Here is a 21,008-nt window from a genome sequence, read left to right on the forward strand (position 1 = left end):
AACAAAAAACAAAAACAGATTCATATAAAGAGGAAACAAACTGTTGGTTATCAGAGTGGGAAAGGGTTGTGGGGTGGACAAAATAGGTGAAGGGGATTAAGAGGTACAAACTACTTATAAAATAAGTAAATCAAAAAAATAAAATAAATAAATCATGGGGATATATCTAGGGAACACAGGGAATATAGTCAATAATATTCTAGTAGGTTTGTATGGTGACAGATGGTGACTAGACTTATCATGGGAATCATTTCAAAAAGTATAAAAATATTAAACCACTACGATATACATGCAAAACTAACAGGATTTTTTATGTCAATCATATTTCAATTTAAAAAATAATAATAAATGTATTTTAACTTTGGGGAAAAAAGGTATTATATAATTTCCTCACATAAAATTCCATGAAATGGTTCTTTCAGACTCTAATGACTCAAATAATTTATCAACATACAGAAAAAAAAAGCAGTGACTAAAGCAATCAACAGAACAATGCAAACAGTTTATACAGCCAGTCTCTAATAAAATAATCTATTAAGCATCCAATAAGTCAATATATGTCATCAACTGTTACCAGAATATATACAATAAAAATGACACAGGCACAAATTTCTGTAAAGATATAACCACATCTAATACATTTCCTGAAAGCTCGTTTTGTTGCAGGCACTGGTCTAAGTGCTTTACATGTATCATTTTTTTCAATCCTTGCAATAATACAGTGAAATATGTACTCTATCATTTCCACTCTACAAGTGATAAAACCATGGCAGAGAAAGTTAAATAATTTCACCAAAGGTCACACAGCTAGTAAATAGTAGAGACAGGATCTGAACTCAGGTGGTTCAACTTGAGCACCAACATTCCTTACCACTAAGCTACTGCTGGTCCATATCTCATTCAATTCCTAATAAAGAAACTTTGCAAAACCACCAGAAAAAATACTGTTAGCCCAGGATGGTTCTTCAGTTTATGTCCAAAGGAGCCTCTAAGGCATAAAGTGTTCTGCTCTCAAAGTTCTTAGCATATTCCAGCTGCTGAGTACACAGGTAACTTCAGGAGAATAAAATTTCAAAGATGAGCCTATAATACGCAAGGTAATCCAAGAAAATGAGGATGCTGAAGATGAGTAACATATTTTCCTTTTAAATTTTCTTAAATAATATGCATTAACTATGATAAACAATAAAATCAAGTTAAAATGATCCATACCATTGTTTGACCGGTAAATTAAAAGTAATTTCTTGCCAATGTCTCTGAGCTTCATAATCACCAAACATAGGGGGTTTTCCAGCACCTAGATGAAAGGTAAAAAGAGCCAGACAACAATATACTTTAATATATCAATGATATTTATTTCCTTACAAAAATTTTCTAAATCATAGAAAGGCAGTCTAGGTTAAAGCAATACAGTTTTAAAAAAAGAACACAGACATTACCAAAACAGCAGAGATAAGGTATGAATCCTAGAACTACTAGTACAATGAGTGACTGTGTGACCTTGGATGAATTAATTACTTAACCTCCCTAAGCCTTGGCATGTTGAAACAGGATCTACCTACGGGCCCCTGGATGGGTCAGTTGGTTAAGTGTCTGCCTTCAGCTCAGGTCATGATCCCAGGGTCCTGGACTGGGCCCTGCTTTGGGCTCCTTGCTCAACAGGGAGCCTGCTTCTCCCCTGCCTGCTGGTCCCCCTGCTTGTTCTGGCCCTCTCTCTGTAAAATAAATAAAATCTTTTTAAAAATAAATAAATAGGGCGCCTGGGTGGCTCAGTGGGTTAAGCCGCTGCCTTCGGCTCAGGTCATGATCTCAGGGTCCTGGGATCGAGTCCCGCATCGGGCTCTCTGCTCAGCAGGGAGCCTGCTTCCCTCTCTCTCTCTGCCTGCCTCTCCGACTACTTGTGATTTCTCTCTGTCAAATAAATAAATAAAATCTTTAAAAAAATAAATAAATAAATAAATAAATAAATAAATAAATAAAAGCTATTGTTAACATTAATTAGTTAATTGTACTAATTATAAAATATCCAAGTTTATTTTTACTTCATGAGAGAGACTATCAATTATACTGTCTGGTAAGTATCAAGTACAATAATAATAATGAGTATCTGTGTTTTACAAGGGGTTTTTGCAAACTAAATATAAATAACTGAAGGTCAAGTATAGAAGCAAAGCCAGACTACATGTTACAAAGAAATCTGTTGGGGGCGCCTGGGTGGCTCAGTGGATTAAGCCGCTGCCTTCGGCTCAGGTCATGATCTCAGTGTCCTGGGATCGAGCCCCGCATAGGGCTCTTTGCTCAGCGGAGCCTGCTTCTCTCTCTCTCTCTCTCTCTGCCTGACTCTCTGCCTACTTGTGATCTCTCTCTCTGTCAAATAAATAAATAAAATCTTTAAAAAAAAAAAAAAAGAAAGAAAGAAATCTGTTAGGGGGCACGTGGGAGGCTCAGTGGGTTAAGCCTCTGCCTTCGGCTCAGGTCATGATCTCAGAGTCCTGGGATCGAGCCCCGCATCGGGCTTTCTGCTCAGCATGGAACCTGCTTTCCCCACTCTCTCTGCCTGCTTCTTTGCCTAATTGTGATCTCTCTCTCTCTCTCTCAAATAAATAAAATTTAAAAAGAAAAACAAAACAAAACAAAACAAAGAGATCGGTTAGGTCAGGCTTTGCTGTCAAATGACTGATATAAAAAGAATATTGGTTTATAGCTTTTTTTTAAATTTCAAAATTGCTAATTCAGCATAATAAATCTTTAATAACTAATAATTGATAGCCCCTACTATGTGCCAGATATAGCAATGAAGTAAGTATTATTATTATCCCCATTCTACAGCTGAAAAAACAGGCAGTTTACCCCTGCATCAAGTAGCAGGGTCTGGATTTGAACCCAAGCAAACTGGCTCCATAATGCATGCTTTTAAATCCTACTTTATATTGCTCACAACTTGGTTAAGTAGCTTATTAACCCTAAGTCATGTTAAAGATATAAAGGTAATTCCATTTAGTAAATAGCAAACATCTACTATTTAAATAGCAGGTAACTACAAAATTGTGAGAAGCCCAGACACATACAGTTTTTAAATCAGCAACTGAAAATCACACTCAAATGTACTCAATAATCTATTAGTTATTAATTAATGCCACCTTGGAGAATGATATATTACCTCTGACTCAAATCCAACCCAGATTTTCTCCAGCTTTGGAACACTACATTAAATAGGGGCTTTTGCATGTAATGACTATATTATACCAACATTCTTTAATGACTAGCATCTTCACAAGGAGATATCCCCACTGTTGAGATGATCGTGGGAAAAGCAGATTAACATCTCCAAAACACAGAGTGACTATCACAAGCAATTACCTACAGTACACAGACACAAGAATATACACATATATACATACACACACCTCAAAATCTCAAAAAATACCGTATCTTTTCCACTTCTGTGTTCTCAGATACAAAGGCAAACTGCCAGACTCTCAGTGAATGATGCTGAAGCAAGAATACTGATACAATCAGAGTGATAGAGCAAGGATTTGAAGATGAAAAGATTTGAAATTTTGAGTCTGATTTTCCACTTACCATATGTGCAACATTAAGCAATTTGTGATGGCAGACCAAATTATGCTGACTATTCTAATACAATGCCCATTTAGTGGTTCTTGCCCAAAACATCTTGAGTTATTGTCAGAGACTTTAAAACTCCAAGCCTCTGTTCATGCTGCTTACTCCCTATTCATATATCCCTTTCATCAACTCATATCCAATCTTTAAGAATCACCTGAATTCCAAATTCTCCATGAAACCTTCCTTATAAATTTAAAACACATGGTTTGTTGATTTTTTAATTAATTTTAATTAAATTTTTAATTAATTTAATTTTTTAATTTTAATTTTTTAAAAAAATTTAATTTTTTTTAAAATTTTTTTAATTTGAGGGATAGGGACAAAGAGAGAGGGAGAAGCAGGCTTCCCTCTGAACATAAAGTTCAGCATGGGACTTAATTCCAGGACACTGTGATTTGATCAGAGCCAAAATCAGATGCTTAATTAACTGAGTCACCCAGACACCTCCTGATTATTCGCATAATATTTTTAGTATCACACATTTTGTCACGTGACTATACTATTTCCTAATTGCTACCCAAGTAAGAATTTTAGTTTCCATGAACAAGAGAACATGATTTTCCAGAGTTCAACGGAAACATAGTACTGTGTACATACTTTCATTAAAAACTTAATTAACCGAACAGGAGAGGGAGAATAACCTGTATTTTTTGAAAAGGAAAAATATATCCCTAATAAACTGCAATTTTACACTACAGGACTGTGTGTTTCTTTTTAAGCAATACAACCATTGTCTATGGCTTCTTTTGTGGGAGGAGGAGTTGATTTCTATTTTTTGTTTGTTTAGTTTTTATTTGGTTGTTTAGTTCCACTGGGATAATAAAAGTCAGAGAGGATCTTAGGTAATTTTCTACACCTGAAAAAGATCCAACTATCTAGATTTTTTTGAAATTGCTCTAGATGTGTGGTCAATGTAGAAGAATTTATTACCATTCTCTAACAAATAGAAGAATGGATAATGACTCTCTTTAGGGTTGAGAAACAAGTTTCTATCTAGAGTCTGACCTACTTCAATAAATCCAGCTGACACTGGCTATGAAATTAGTACTTAAGTTTTTAAAACTGCTAAAGTGCCCTTAAAGCAACCCAGAAGGACAACCCAACTGTACCTATGGGAGCTTCACCTGAGAAGGACAAAAAGGATTTGTTCCACAGTGATTAATTCTACAAATTCATTTACATAAAATTCAGAATTACATAAAGAAAACACATTAATGTATATTTGCAGAGTTTCAATTTTGTCTTGTTCTCAGGTAAATGGGCTTAAGCAGCACTTAGATGTTCATTTTATCAACCATTGAATTATTCAGAATTATGCTATCACTTAAAAAATAAGTACTTTCTTCGATAACAATACATCCTGTCTTTACATTTAAATTTTAAACATTCTAAGAAAAGAAAATTTGGCTAAAATTTTCCAGAACAAAATCCCCCTTCTATATGTTCTTGGTGAGTAAGAAGAAACATTATAAATAGCAATGGGTAACTTGAGAGACATTAACCAATAAAATAAACATTTCTTTCTCCTTTTTTTTTTTTTTAGATGTACTTATTTATTTGAGGTAAAGAGAGACAGAGGGAGAGCACATGAGTGAGGGAAGGGGTAGAGGGAGAAGGAGAGAATCTTCAAGCAGACTCCCCACTGAGTATGGAGCCTGATCCCATGACCCTGAGATCATGACCTGAGCCAAAACCAAGAGTTGAATGCCTAACCAACTGAGCCAACCAGGTACCCCAAAACTGATTAATTAAACAGAATACAGTTATATTTTAACAATGATTGATATGTTAAAAAAAAAAAAAAAAAAAAGATTCTCTGTGGGCTTATCCCTCCTAAACAGCCAATACAACTTTTGGAAAAAGAAAACTAGAATAAAATAACTTTCCTTGGTTCAAGTGTTGCTATTTGCTCAAAAACACTGGTAACACTTTGGATCAATTATAAAGGAACTGTGAATCTCTACAAGATATAAGAAATGATCAGTACTAAAATCAGAATTTGTTTCTGCCCTGGGGTTCCTGGCTGGCTCAGTTGGTGAAGCATGTGACTATTCATCTCAGGGCCATGAGTTCAAGCTCCATAATGGGTGTAGAGATTACTAAAACATAAATAATCCCCCCTCAAAAAAGAATTTATTTCCTCCCCAAAGATTATTTAAAAGTAACAATCAGAGGTGCTTGGGTGGCTCAGTGGATTGAAGCCTCTGCCTTCGGCTCCGGTCATGATCCCAGGGTCCTGGGATCAAGCCCCGCATCGGGCTCTCTGCTCAGCAGGGAGCCTGCTTCCTCCTATCTCTCTACCTACTTCTCTGCCTACTTGTGATCTCTGTCAAATAAATAAATAAAATCTTTTAAATAAATAAATAAATAAATCAAAGTAAAAATCAAGGGCACCTGGGTGGCTCAGTGGGTTAAGGCCTACGACTTCGGCTCAGGTCATGATCCAGGGGTCCTGGGATTGAGCCCCGTATCGGGCTCTCTGCTCGGTGGGGAGCCTACTTCCCCTCCCCTCTCTCTCTGCCTGCCTCTCTGTCTACTTGTGATATCTGTCAAATAAATAAATAAAATCTTTTTACAGGGCGCCTGGGTGGATCAGTGGGTTAGGCCGCTACCTTCGGCTCAGGTCGTGATCCCAGAGTCCTGGGATCGAGTCCCACATCGGGCTCTCTGCTCAACAGGGAGCCTGCTTCCTCCTCTCTCTCTCTGCCTGCCTCTCTGCTTACATGTAATCTCTCTGTCAAATAAATAAATAAATAAATAAATAAAATAAATCTTTTTACACAAATTGAAAAATCGAAAAAATAAATAAATAAAAGTAACAAGCAGGGGTGCCTGCATTGTTCAGTCAGTTAAGTGTCTGCTTTTGGGTCTAGTCATGATCCCAGGGTCCTAGGATCAAGGCCCAGGTCCCCAGGTCACGCTCCCTGCTCACCAAAGAGTTTGCTTCTCCCTTCCTCTGCTCCTGCTAGCAAGTCCACACTCACTCTCTCTCCCCCATGTCTCAAATAAATAAAATCCTTTTTTAATTAAATAAATAAAAGTAACAAGCAATATTTATTCAATATTTTTAGGTCTATAAAAATCAATCACATAAGCAGCACTTAAGTAAGGGGTATAATGTAAACATTGTAAGGCATATACATTTTAGAAAAATTTAAATTACAATACACATAAGTAGTTTGCCTAAACAATATATGCATTTCCAAAGAATAATGGATTAACATGAAGCAAGCTAACCTGAGCTTCCTCACTTGAGTGCTTCTTAATTACAATCTTAAAACAAGATAAATGAAAAGCAAACTAAAATAAGCATGTTAAAAAGAAATTATGATAACAAAAAAAGTATTTTTTTTTAAGATTTTATTTATTTATTTGACAGACAGAGATCACAAGTAGGCAGAGAGGCAGGCACAGAGAGAGAGGGGGAAGCAGGCTCCCTGCTGAGCAGAGTCCCATGTGGGGCTCAATCCCAGGACCCTGGGATCATGACCTGAGCCGAAGGCAGAGGCTTAACACACTGAGCCACCCAGGCGCCCCCCAAAAAAGTATTTTAATTAAAAGAAAAAAATCTCAGCACAATCACAGATCTAATACTCAATTCTTTAATTCTCCCAGCATCCTATGATATAGAAGGTTTTTTGACGAGTGCTAAAGATGCTGTACTTTTTATGATGGGGTTAAGAACTCTAACAGAATCACAGTTTTTCTTAGTGCTTAGCACTTTATTCTTCTCTTCTGAAAAATGACAAAAACACATAATAACCACCTGTAAAAGATGTATACGAATATTCTACTACTATACAATAAGAATACTTTCCTATAATCCAAAGTAATCTTGTTACGTCGACTTTCTTATGGGACATTCAAAGTGAAGTTTAAAATAAGCCGGCATCCAGTTTTCCGGATAAAGTAAGTAACTAAATAAACTCAGACTTTAGGAGAGAAATGTTAGAATATATAATGTAAACCACAAGGACAGAAAAGTATATATACGCTTGTCCTCTATTCAGTTCCCATTAAGCATTTGGTTAATATGCTAGTAATACTGAAGTAGTGTGATTTCTTAAATTCTGTTATTCTATTCTATACCTTTAGTTCTTTTCTACTTCATCTCAACATGAAAAGTTCAAAGAAAATAATATATCTGTCAAAATTAGAACTAAAGGAAAATTGTAAGAATATAATGATCAGGAATGAAATAGTGCTGAAGGAAGAAAAGGAGAGGACCATTCAATAGACCAGTTATAGGCTGAAAGCAAAGGTAACCGTAAATTACATATTTTAACTTTTTTTTTTTTTTAACATTTTATTTACTTGACAGAGAAAGAGAGCACAAGTAGGCAGAGCAGCAAGCAGAGAGGGAGAAGCAGCTTCCCCACAGAACAGGGAGCCCAATATTGGGCTCGAGCCCAGCACCTTGGGATCAGGACATGAGTCGAAGGCAGACACTTAACTGAGCCACCCAGTTAAAAGTTAACTTTTTAAAAAAATATATTGTATTTATTTATTTGAGAGAGAGAGCGCACGCACACAAGTAGGGGGGAAGGGGCTGAGAGAGAGGGAGCAGCAGACTCCCCGCCAAGCAGGGAGCCTGATGTGGGGCTGGACCCCAGAACCCTGGGATCATGACATGAGCCGAAGGCAGAGGCTTAATCCACTGAGCCAAGACACCCCTAAAAGTTAACTTTGAACAGGTCTTTTCTTCCTGACCTCCTTACCCCATTCCTGTTACCAAACTAACTCCTTCCTTCAATTCACAAACTTCTAAGAGTCGCTCTGCCCTCTTAACTCCTCTAAATGGGAATTATCCCATTTAGTCCTCAATTCATTACAGTCTGATAATTAAAAGGCTCACAGTGGCCTCCTTAGAAATCTTTGGTCTATTCTTAATTTTCACCCTACTTAGCAGTCTAGAACTTGCCACTATAGCCAGTCATTATTTCTTAAATTTCTCTAATTTCCTGGCTCTAATCCTCCCTCCTCATGGTTTCTTCTCAGCCTCCTTTAATCATTTCCCTTCTCTGTGAAGTGACCAGTGGTTCAATCTGTTTTCTTCTTGCAGTATAAATGCCCCCAACCCTGTGGCTTTAACCATTACCTGTATCACCATTTTATAAAGTTCAGAGTAACCTGTGGAGCTTTTAAAGAAATAGATGAGGCCAGTTTTCAGCAACAAGGCAGACTTAAAAGGCCAGAAAAACACCTCCAATGGAGGTGGGGGAAAGGAGTAATGGCTAAATTAGCATCAAAACAAGAGAATTCCTTAGGAGCCAAAAATTACAAAATAAGTTTAAGATCCAGACAAGTAACCATTTGTCCTGAGGTTACCCAATGACTTTCTGTGGCCTATGGCCTGGCTATCGAAGTTCTATACAATGAAGAAAGAGGTATAGCCTAGAATTTGAATAATATTCAAATTCTACATTTTTAATTCTAAAGTTTTAATTCACAGATAAAAACTTCAGTGTCGGAGAACCATCTACTAAGATAACAAAGTAACAACGCCTTTGGGGAAATGGTGAAGGCAATATTTATCTCTGCCTTGGCTCCTGGTAGTACAGGGAAAAAAAAAAAAGTCTCCTGAAAATTCCTAACATTATCCTGCATTCACCCAGTGTGGGGCCTGAATTCACACCAAGAATTACAGCCAAAGAAACCTTAAAATGAGAATTTAGTTTGACTTTTAATATGTCCAAAGTGCCAGCAAGAGGCAACCTAAATCCTCTGTGGAGAAATACACAATAAACTTGGTCCTCAAAAATTTCTCACAGGTAAAAGTTCCAAGTAACTTGAGCTTGCAAGTTTTAAAAAAATCACTAAACCCTGAAACAAAATAACATGAGCTAGAGTCCATAGAACCAACAAACCAGGAAATTAAACTGCAGGTATTAGTATTCTCTGAAAAGGAATATAAAATAAGTATGGCTAATATGCTTAAAGATATAAAAGATGACACTGAGAATATGTTGAAGGAATAAGAGACAATCAGAAATGAAGATGATTTGGAAACAAACATCAAACAAACAAAGGAAAGAAACAAACAGAAGTTTAGAAAATAAAAAAAAATACAGTACTAAAATTGTAAAAACTAAACTCAGAAAGGAAAGGAAAGGAAACAAACAGAAGTTTAGGAAATAAAAAAAGCTCAGGTCTTGATCCCAGGGACCTAGGATTGAGTCCAACATCAGGCTCCTTGCTCAGCAGGGAGCCAGCTTCTCTCTTGGCCTCTGCCTGCCACTCTGTCCGCTTGTGCGCGCTCGCACTCTCTCTCTCTCTCTCTCTGACAAATAAATAAATAAAATAGTTTTAAAAATAAAAAATAAGGGCGCCTGGGTGGCTCAGTGGGTTAAGCTGCTGCCTTCGGCTCAGGTCATGATCTCAGGGTTCTGGGATCGAGTCCCGCATCGGGCTCTCTGCTCAGCAGGGAGCCTGCTTCCCTCTCTCTCTCTGCCTGCCTCTCCATCTACTTGTGATTTCTCTCTGTCAAATAAATAAATAAAATCTTAAAAAAAAATAAAAATAAAAAAATAAAAAATAAAAAAACAAATTAAACACAACTACAAAGAAAAGTAACAAAAAGGAAGATAGATCTGGTGATTATTTTTTTAAAAAGCAGTTTGAAGAAACTGAGATGGAAAATATATGAGATTATGAGACACAGAAGATAGGATGAAAGAAACCAACTTACATCTAATAAGAGTTACACAAGGAAAGCAGAAATGAGGGAGATACAATACTTGAAGAGAGAACTGAAAATATAAACTCAATGAGATGAAGAGATTGTTGTCTATTTTATTTTCTGCTATATCACCTGCCTTTGGCATGAGTACCCTACACATATGTGGTGAATTAATAAAAGACCAAAGAGCTAACATATATCTAACCAGAGTTTTACGAAGAGGAAACAGAATGAGAGGAGACTAGCTGAACAGTTTCAAGAACAGACAGAAGGTTACCATTCATTAGAGTCAGAAATCCCAGGAAATCCTGAGGATAAATTTTTTAATACTCACACTTTGATACATCACAGTAATACTGCAGCAAGAGAGAAAAGACAAATTACCTACAAAGAAATAACAACTGAAAAGACAGCTGATGGTCTGAACATAGCAACAGAAACTAAAAGACAATGAAATGAGATTTTCAAAATACTAAGAGCAAATAATTATCAACACAGAATTCCAAACCCAGTAAAATGTTAGGACCTAGAGCAAAATAAAGGCATTTTCAGATAAAAACTACGCCACCAAAAGCCTCTCACTAAAAGAACTCCTGGGGGTGCTAGTTTGGCTCCGTCAGTAGAGCATCTCAGGGTCCAAGTCCCACAATGGGAACTGAGCCTACTTAAAATAACTGTTTTCTAATTGGAAAAAAAAAAAAAAAATTAAAACCTCCCAAAGATTTGGGATGCTTGAGTGGCTTAGTCAGTTGAGTGTCCAACTCTTGATCTTGGTTAGGTCTTAATCTCATGGTTATGAGTTCAAGCCCCACATTGGGCTAAGTGCTGGGTGTGGAGCCTACTTAAAAAAACAGAAACAAAAACAAAAACATTATGCCATGCAAAATAAATCAATCAAGAGGAAAACAGTATCATATGATCTCACTGATATGTGGATTTAAGAAACAAGGCAGAGGATCATAGGAGAAGAGAGGTAAAAATGAAGAAAGATGAAACCTAAGAGGGAGACAAACCATAAGGGACTCTTAGTGTTAGGAAGCAAACTGAAGGTTGCTGGAGGGAAGGGGGTGTGGATATGGGGTAAATGGGTGATGGACTTTGGGGACGGTATGTTGTAATGAGCACTGGATATTATGTAAGACTGATGAATCACAAACCTGTACCCCTGAAACAAATAATACATTATATGTTAATTAGCTGACTTTAGGGTCGCCTGAGTGCCTCAGTCGGTTGGGCATCTGCCTTTCGCTTAGGTCATGATCCCAGAGTCCTAGGATCGAGCCCCACACTGGGCTCCCCACTTGCCAGGGAGTCTGCTTCTCCCTTTGCCTGCTGCTCCCCATGCTTGTGCTCTTTCTCTCTCTCACTCTCATTCTATCTCAAACAAATAAATAAAATCTTAAAAAAAGAAAAAGGTTATTACTCCTCCCACCAAAAATTGGAAAAAATGGGAAAAAAAATTAGCCGAATTTAAATTTTAAAAATAATCCAATTAAAAAACAAAAACAAAAACAAAACAAACTCCCAAAAACGTACTTCAGGAAGAAAAACAATTATCTCAAAAGAAGATGCAATATGTAAAAAGGAAGGTTAAGCACAAATGATAAACGTGAGGGTAAATCTAAGTAAATACTAATTTTATAAAACAGTTATTAATGTCTAAAATCTTACGCAATAATATTTTAATAGCAGGGGGAAATTTTAACTAGAGTTTAAGCATTTCATGGCCCCTGCATTGTTCAGAAAGAAAATATAAATATTAATTTTAGATTGTTAAGTTATATAGGTATATGAAAATCTCCACACCATACTGTGAAAGAATAAAATAAACCATAACTTTTAAAAACCATCAGGAGAAAGTGGAATTAGGATGGGGAACTCATTTGTCAGGTCCAAGTCACAGGGACTGAAAGACAAAGAGTAAAAGGATAGAAAAAGATTTATTAAGCAAAAATTAACCTAAAGAAAACTAGTAAAGTTTATTAATTTCAGAGGAAATGGACTTTAAGATAATAGCATTACTGTAAATAAACAGGGACACAACAGTAATGTCATGAAATTCAAGTCCCAAGGAAAAGAATTCAACATCACCTAATAATATAGATACAAAATATACAAACAAAAATTGACAAAACCACAAAGAGAAATTGTAGTTCTCTCAACTGGTAGTTTAATTGGGCAAAACTCAGTGAGGATATTAAAAATTAACATCAAAATAATAATATGGAGTTAATGGATACATGCAGAATATTAAACTGGAGGACATGTATTTTTTTTTAAAGATTTATTTATTTATTTGATAGACAGAAATCACCGGTAGGCAGAGAAGCAGGCAGAGAGAGGAAGAAGCAGGCTCCCTGCTGAGCAGAAAGCCCGATGTGGGGCTCGATCCCAGGACCCTGGGATCATGACCTGAGCCGAAGGCAGAGGCTTTAACCCACTGAGCCACCCATTTTTTAAGCACAAACAGAACATTCACAAAAACTGATCACATAGTATGTCAAGTCTCAATACACTTCAAAGAATATGTACCAGAGGGGTGCCTGGGTGACTCAGTGGGTTAAGCCTCTGCCTTCAGCTCAGGTCATGATCTCAGGTCCTGGGATCGAGCCCCACATCAGGCCCCCTGCTGAGCAGGGAGCCTGCTGCCCCCTCTCTCCCTCTCTGCCTCTGCCTACTTGTGATCTCTCTGTCAAATAAATAAATAGTCTTAAAAAAAAAAAAGAATATGTACCGGAGAGTAAGATTCTCTCTCTCTTTTTTTTTTTTTTAAAGATTTTATTTATTTATTTGACAGACAGAGATCACAAGTAGGCAGAGAGGCAGGCAGAGAGAGACAGGGAGGCAGGCTCCCCGCCAAGCAGAGAGCCCAAAGCGGGGCTTGATCCCAGGACCCTGGGATCCATGACACGAGCCAAAGGCAGAGGCTTTAACCCACTGAGCAATCCAGGAGCCCCGTAAGATTCTCTTCTACAATGCAATTTTAAAAATATCAAAAAACCATTTTTAAAGCCTAAATAATTGAAAAATTTTTAAATATGCTTCTAAATAATTCATGAGTCAAAGAATAATCGCAATAGAACACAGAGGGATACTCCGGTGGCTCAGTTGGTTATGCATCTGCCTTCACCTCAGGTCAAGATCCCAGGGTCCTGGGATCAAGCCCTGCATGTGATCTGTGTCCCTCTGCTTGTGATCTGCCTCTCTCTCATGAATAAAATCTTTAAAAGAAATAAAATAAAATCTTAAAAAAAAAAAAACATAGAAAATATTACTTGTGGGGCACCTGGGTGACTCAGTCAGTTAACCACCTGCCTTCAGCTTAGGTCGTGATCTCAGGGTCTTGGGACAGAGCACCACGTTGGGCTCCCTGCTCAGCAGGGTGCCTGCTTCTCTCTCTCCCTCTGCTAACCCCCCACTACTTCAAATCACTATTCAACACTGTAATAAGGTCTTAGCAACAAAAAGACAAAGATAGTGATAAGAAATAAAACTGTTATTCATTATTCATGGATTTTTTTTTTAAATGAAGAAAATCCACAAGATCCTTCAGATTCTTAGAATTATAAGAGTTTAGAAAGGTTGCCAAATATAAAAAGTCAACTTCATTTTCATACCTTAGCAACATGCACTTTTTTTAAAGTAATCTCTACAGCCAACATGGGACTGGAACTCACAACTCCAAGAATCACATGCTCCCCCGACTGAGCCAGCCAGGTACCCCTCAGCAAAAAGCACTTAGAAAAATAATTTTTTAGGGGCACCTGGATGGCTCAGTAAGTTGAGCATCTGATTACTGATTTTGGATCAGGTAGGATCAGGGTCATGAGACTGAACCCTGCATCAGGCTCTACACTCAACTGGGAATCTGCTTGAGATTCTTTCTCTTCCTCTCTCTCTCTACCCCTCCCACACCCCCCACCTATCGCTCTAAAATAAATAAATCTTTAAAAAAAAAAAAAAAAAAGAAGAAAGATAAACAATTTTTAAAAGATACCATCTATAACAATGAGGGAAAAAGGGAAAAATATGTAAGACAGGTAGAAATACATCTAATAAAGGATATATAAGACTTTCATGTAGAAAAGAAGACTTAAACAGGGGCACCTGAGTGGCACAGTCAGTTAAGCAACTAACTCTTTATTTAGGCTCAGGTCATGATCTCAAGGTCATGAGATTGAGCCTTGCATTGGGCTCCTCGCTCAGCACAGAGTCTGCTTGAGTTTCCCTCTCACTCTCCGCCTCTGCCTCTCCTCATGCCCCCCGCAACCTGTGCTCACTCTCGCACTCTCTCTAAAATAATTGAAAAAAAAAAAAAAAAAGAAGACGACTTAAATATTAAGGGAGAAAAAAAACCCTACAATCTTAGTGAATTAGAAGTCCCAGTGTGGGGGCACCTGGGTGGTTCAGTTGGTTAAGCATCTGCCTTCAGATCAGGTCATGATCCTGGGTCCTGGGACGGAGGCTTGAATCAGGCACCTCGTTCAGCAGAGAGTTTGCTTCTCCCTCTCCCTCTGCCCCTCCCCACTGCTCATGGTCTCACTTGGTTTCTCCTCCCTCTCTCTCTAATGAATAAATTTTTAAAATCTTAAAAAAAAAAAAAGTCCCAGTGTAATAATGATTGCCAATTCTCCCCTAATGTAATTCCACTCAAAATGCCAATAGGGTTGGGGTGCCTGGGTGGCTCAGTGGGTTAAGCCTCTGCTTTCGGCTCGGGTCATGATCTCAGGGTCCTGGGATCGAGCCCCACATCGGGCTCTCTGCTCAGCGGGGAGCCCGCTTCCCTCTCTCACTCTGCCTGCCTCTCTGCCTACTTGTGATCTCTGTCAAATAAATAAATAAAATCTTTAAAAAAAAATGCCATTAGGGTTTTTCATTGGACTTTGACAATCTGATTTTTATTAAAGGCAGAGTCAATTAAGCATCTGCCTTCAGCTCAGGTCGTGATTCCACGGTCCTGGGATCAAGCCCCAGATCAGACTCCTGCTCAGCAGGGAGTCTGCTTCTCCCTCCCCACCCCACTCATGCTCTCGCGAATGTGCACTCTGTCTGAAATAAATAAAAATCTTTTAATAAATAAATTAAAGTCATATATCTGTATATTAGCTTTCTATTGCTACATAACAATTATTACAAATTTAGTAACTTAAAACATCTCACAATTCTGTAGGTCAAAAGTCGGAATGGGTTTAACTTGAATCTTTGCTCAGGGTCTCACAAGGCCAAAATAAGAAGTCAACCAATCTGAACTCTCAACTGGAGGCTCAGGGAAGAATCTACTTCCAAGCTCGTTCAGATGACTGGCACAATCCAATGCTTTGCTGCTACTGACGGTCAGCTGGGGGCTATTCTCCATCTGCAGCCAGAGGCCACTTGCGTTCCTCCAGACATGGCCCTTCCAACTGTCGAACCAGCAACCCTTACGTTATGAATCTCTCTGGAGTCCCTTTCTGCTGCCAGCTAAAGAAAGTTCTGTTTCTAAAGGCACTGAGCAACCCTGGATAATCCAACGCAATCTCCCTATTTTAAAGTCAACTGTGTCACAGAACCTAACAATCACTCTTGAGTGGGTTACCATTTTCACAGTCCTGGGGAATAGGGCAGGACATCTTTGGGGGACCATTTTAGAAATTCTGCCTACTGTAATATGAATGAGCAAAGCCCAAAACAGCTAACTCCTGAAGTAGAAATTATCAGGTGGGAGAATGTGCCTTACAATATATCAAGCCTTATTACAAAATTATAATAAGATACAGCAGTAGTGGACCAAGTGATCAGAATGAACAATCAGAAATAGAACCATGCATATATGAAAACCTGAGACAGAGCTGATAATGCACATTAGTGGGGGGAAATACAATATTTGATAAAAGGGTTTAAAGAACTGATTACCTATGTGAAAAAATTTTAAAATAAATGCCTATCTCACATGTTATATATAAAATTCAATTTTAAGAAGACTTAAGTGGGATGCCTGGGTGGCTCAGTCGGTTAAGCTGCTGCCTTCGGCTCAGGTCATGATCCCAGGGTCTTGGGATGGAGTCCTGCACCAGGTTCCTAGCTTGGCAAGGAGCCTGCTTCTCTCTCTGCCTCTGCCTGCTACTCTGCCTACTTGTGCGTGCTCTCTCTCTCTGACAAATAAATAAAATATCTTAAAAAAGAAGAAGAAGAAGAAGAAGAAGAAGGAGGAGGAGGAGGAGGAGGACGACTTAATTAGGAGAGACAAATCTTAAAACTTTTAGAAAATCTTGGGGGCACCTGGGTGGCTCAGTGGGCTAAAGCCTCTGCCTTCAGGTCAGATCATGATCCCAAGGTCCTGGAATCGAGCCCCACATTGGGCTCTCTGTTCAGCAGGGAGCCTGCTTCCTCCTCTCTCTCTGCCTGCCTCTCTGCCTACTTGTGATCTCTTGTCTGTCAAATAAATAAATAAAATCTTAAAAAAAAACTTTTAGAAAATCTTAGGAAAATACCTTTGTAACTTGGAGTAGGGAAGAATGTCTTAAAGATACAAAAAACACAAATCATTAATAAAGATTTATAAATCTCACTATTTTATCCTGTTCATCAAGACACTTTAAGATGTGGGGCTCCTGGCTGGCTCAGTGGAAAAGCATGCAACTCTTCATCTCAGGGTCTCAAGTTCAAGCCCCACATAGGGTACAGAGATTACATACATACATACAACTTTAAAAAAAGACACCTTAAGGTATGAAAAGATAACCTATAAACTGGGAGAAGATATTTATGATTGTACAAAGGTTAGCTTCCAGAATATAGACTACTTAAGAAAAAAACCCAAAATACAGAATATAAAAGAAAAAAATCAAATAGAAATATGGGGCACTTGGGTGGCTCAGTGGGTTAAAGCCTCTGCCTTCGGCTCAGGTCATGATCCCAGGGTCCTGGGATCGAGCCCCACATCGGGCTCTCTGCTCAGCAGGGAGCCTGCTTTCTCCTCTCTCTCTCTGCCTGTCTCTCTGCCCTACTTGTGATCTCTGTCTGTCAAATAAATAAATAAAATCTTTAAAAAAAAAAAAAAGAAAGAAAGAAATATAGAAAGGACACAGCAAATATCCTAGAAAGGAAATATAAATAGCCAGTAAAGATACAAATATGCTTAAGCTTTTAGTAATGAAGGAAATTCAAATTAAAACACAACAAATTATCATTTCACACACTCCAGAGTGGCAAAAGTTTCAACACTACGAAACATTGTGAAGTACGGAACTGCTTCAATACTAAAAAAGCTAGAATGGATGACAAGAGATAAAATTTACTCTAGGAATTGGCACTAATGTTTTCTGGTTCGTTTCTTGCACTTTCTTTGTAAGATCTCAGATTGAATGTGAGCTTAGAGAGAAACTCAGTGAAACAGGACCTGCCTACTTTGGTTCTAGCCAAGAAAAAAGGATTCCTACAGTTGGCCCAGCCTTGTTCATCACAGAGCTGCACTGAAGTATGAAGCCAGGGCCTGGACTGTTGTTCTCTGTGACCAGCTGAAGATGGAATTTATGCATTCTTGCACCCCCCAGCCAAATTCCATGTCTCCAAATTCACCCTTCTTTATACAACTAAAATGCACCCAAACCTTAACGGATTCAAAATGGAATTCATTCATTACCTTCCCCACTGAATCTGCTCTGTTTTCAAGTCTCAGTATCTCTGAACTAGAAACCAGACTGTCAAACTCTTCCCCTTCTTATTTATCCCTACAATTCATCATTACATTTTGTTGATTTTTACTCAATGGCTCTCAAATTTAGTCACTTAGACAAGCCTCATCATCCCTGGCCTAGACCACTGCAACCAGCTTTATGCAGCAACACTCCAAGTAAGCATTAAAAATGGAAGTCAGGCTATGGCACATATATGCTGCCAGTGTAGTCTTGCTACCATCAGCCTCTCCTTGTTCTACTCCAAACTCCATGCTGCCTCCACAGTTGTCTTCTTAAGCAACATACCTGATCATGTAAATCCCTACTTAAAAACCTCCACTGCCCAATAGATAAAAACCCTCACATGTTACTTTAGCTTACAGTCCGGCCCCGTTTATTCCTACATCACCCACCTACTGCTCCATCTTAATTATGCACCCTGTATTCCGGTCACACTTACATCCTCAACATACCACAAAGAACCCTTGGCCTTTGTTCATGCTATTTCCTGTCACTGGAATACTATCCACCTAGTAAACCCTCCCCACACTTCTTTCAGAACAAACATGTTATCGTTAATGTGATACTCTAAGCCTTTCTTGTCTGAATTACAAGTCTTTAGTGTCCCCAGTCTACTTGGTTCATATCACACTATATTTTGATGTAGTACCTATTTACAAGTCTGTCCTACCCACCTGACTCTGAATATCTCTAGAGAAGTAAAAGGGTGATTCAGGAATCCAATTACAATGTGGGGATGGGAGATTTCCCTCATATCCAACAAGCAATGCTCTAATGCCAACTCCATATCCTACAATTCAACTCAATTCTGCCTCTATCTGCACAGAGATACCATCAGATTCCACAGGTTATGGGTGCAATACTACAAGACTGCCCCCTCCCTCAAAGTCACAAGCCCAGATTCTGATCAGTTGGAGGTTCCAACAACCCCCTCCAACTCTGAATGCCAAAAGCAAGTCTAGATTATTAACTGCACTTCTGACCGACTGGCTATAGATTAGATGTTCTCACAACCTCCTCCTTGGTCCAACTAATTTGCTAGAGCAGATCTCAGAACTGAGAGAAACACTTACTTACTAGACTACCAGTTTATTAAAAAAGGATTTAACTCAGAACAGCCAGATGGAAGAGATGCATAGGGCAACGATGTGGGGAAAGGGTGCTGAGCTTCTAATCCATCTGAATCTCCACGTGTTCACCAACCTGATCATACTTTTGGGTTTTTATGAAGGCTTTATTACAAAAGCATGATAGATTAAATTATTAGTCATTGGTGACTGATTCAACCTCTGGCCTCTCTCCCCTTCCCGGAAATCAGAGGGTAGGCCTGAAAGTTCCAACCCTCTAATGATATAATCTGGTTTTCTGGGCAACCAGACCCCATCCTTAGGTGGGTCCAAAAGCCAGCATTACCTTAACAAAAGACAACTTTATCACTTTCACTTAGAAAATCCCAAGGGTTGGGATGCCTGGGTGGCTCAGTTGGTTGGACGGCTGCCTTCGGCTCAGGTCATGGTCTCGGAGTCCCGGGATCGAGTCCCGCATCGGGCTCCCAGCTCCATGGGGAGTCTGCTTCTCCCTCTGACCTTCTCCTCGCTCATGCTCTCTCACTGTCTCTCTCTCAAATAAATAAATAAAATATTAAAAAAAAAAAAAAATCCCAAGGGTTTTTAGAGGCTCTGTGCCAGAAGGAGGACAAAGACCAAATACATTATTTCTTATAAATCACAGTATCACAGGAAGATACAAATTATTATTCTTGGCCACCCTGAAAGCCAGTCTGAAAAACATGATCACCAGTAAGATATTTTTGCTGCACAGCACACACTCAATAAACATTCTGGGGTTAAATGATCTGATTTAAGGATAAAACAAGAAAATAGTTGTGAACCATCACTGTGCTGATTATATTCCTATACTACTAGAAAAGAAAACACACTGGGCATCTGGTTGGCTCAGTCAGTTAAGCCTTTGGATCAGGTCATGATCCCAGGATCCTGGGATCCAGCCCTGAATGGGGCTCCCAGATCAGTAGAGAGCCTGCTTCTCTCTCTCCTTCTATTGTTCCCCACCCCACTTATTCTCTCTTTTTCTGCTCTCAATCCCTCTCAAAGAGTGAATATAATCTTTAAAAAGAAAAATAGGTGGGGCGCCTGGGTGGCTCAGTGGGTTAAAAAGTCTCTGCCTTCACCTCAGGTAGTCATGATCCCAGGGTCCTGGAATCGAGACCAACATCGGGTTCTCTGCTCAGCAGGGAGCCTGCTTCCCCCTCTTTCTCTCTGCCTGCCTCTCTGCCTACTTGTGATCTCTGTCAAATAAATAAATAAAATCTTAAAAAAATAACAAAAGAAAAAGAAAAATAGGGCACCTGGGTGGTTCAGTAAGTTAAGTGTCTGTCTTCAGCTCAGGTCTTGATCTCGAGAATCCTGGGATACAGTGTACATGCGCAGTGAGCCTGCTTCTCCCTCTCCTCCCAACTTGTGCTTTCTCCCTATCTCTGTCTCTCCCTCTCTCTATCAATAAATAAAGTCTTGGGGTGCCTGGGTGGCTCAGTTGGTTAAGCATCTGCCTTAAGCTCAGGTCATGGTCCTGGGGTCTTGGGATCAAGCCCCACATTGGGCTCCCTGCTCAGCAGAAGTCTGCTTCTCTCTCTCCCCATGTCCCCTGCCCTACCAACCCTGCTTGTGCTCCCTCTCTTTCACTCAGATAAATAAAATCTTTTTAAAAATAAATGCTTTTTAACAAAAAAAGAAAATAGGGACACCTGGGTGGCTCAGTGGGTTAAGCCTCTGCCCTTGGCTCAGGTTATGATCTCAGGGTCCTGGGATCAAGCCCCATGTTGGGCTCTCTGCTCAGTGGGGAACCTGCTTCCCCCCTCTCTCCCTGCCTGCCTCTGCCTCTCTGCCTCCTTGTGATCTCTCTGTCAAATTAAAAAAAAAAAAAAAAAAAAGGAAGTATGTTTCATACATATTATCTCAAGTAATTCCCACAATGCTGTTAAAATACGTATTAATATCCACACTTTG

General features: G+C 38.9%; 1 protein-coding gene across 1 annotated transcript in view; it reads right to left on the bottom strand.

Moving 5' to 3' along the window:
- ALG6 (ALG6 alpha-1,3-glucosyltransferase) overlaps positions 1-21,008 on the bottom strand; it is a 66,044-nt gene that overhangs the window by 38,985 nt on the left and 6,051 nt on the right. The window contains exon 3 of the mRNA XM_032361466.1: positions 1,213-1,297. Within this exon, the coding sequence (XP_032217357.1) occupies positions 1,213-1,297 (85 nt within the window). The remainder of the gene's footprint in view (positions 1-1,212; positions 1,298-21,008) is intronic.

The sequence above is a fragment of the Mustela erminea genome, chromosome 10 (genome assembly GCF_009829155.1).
Source record: "Mustela erminea isolate mMusErm1 chromosome 10, mMusErm1.Pri, whole genome shotgun sequence".
Classification (NCBI taxonomy): domain Eukaryota; kingdom Metazoa; phylum Chordata; class Mammalia; order Carnivora; family Mustelidae; genus Mustela; species Mustela erminea.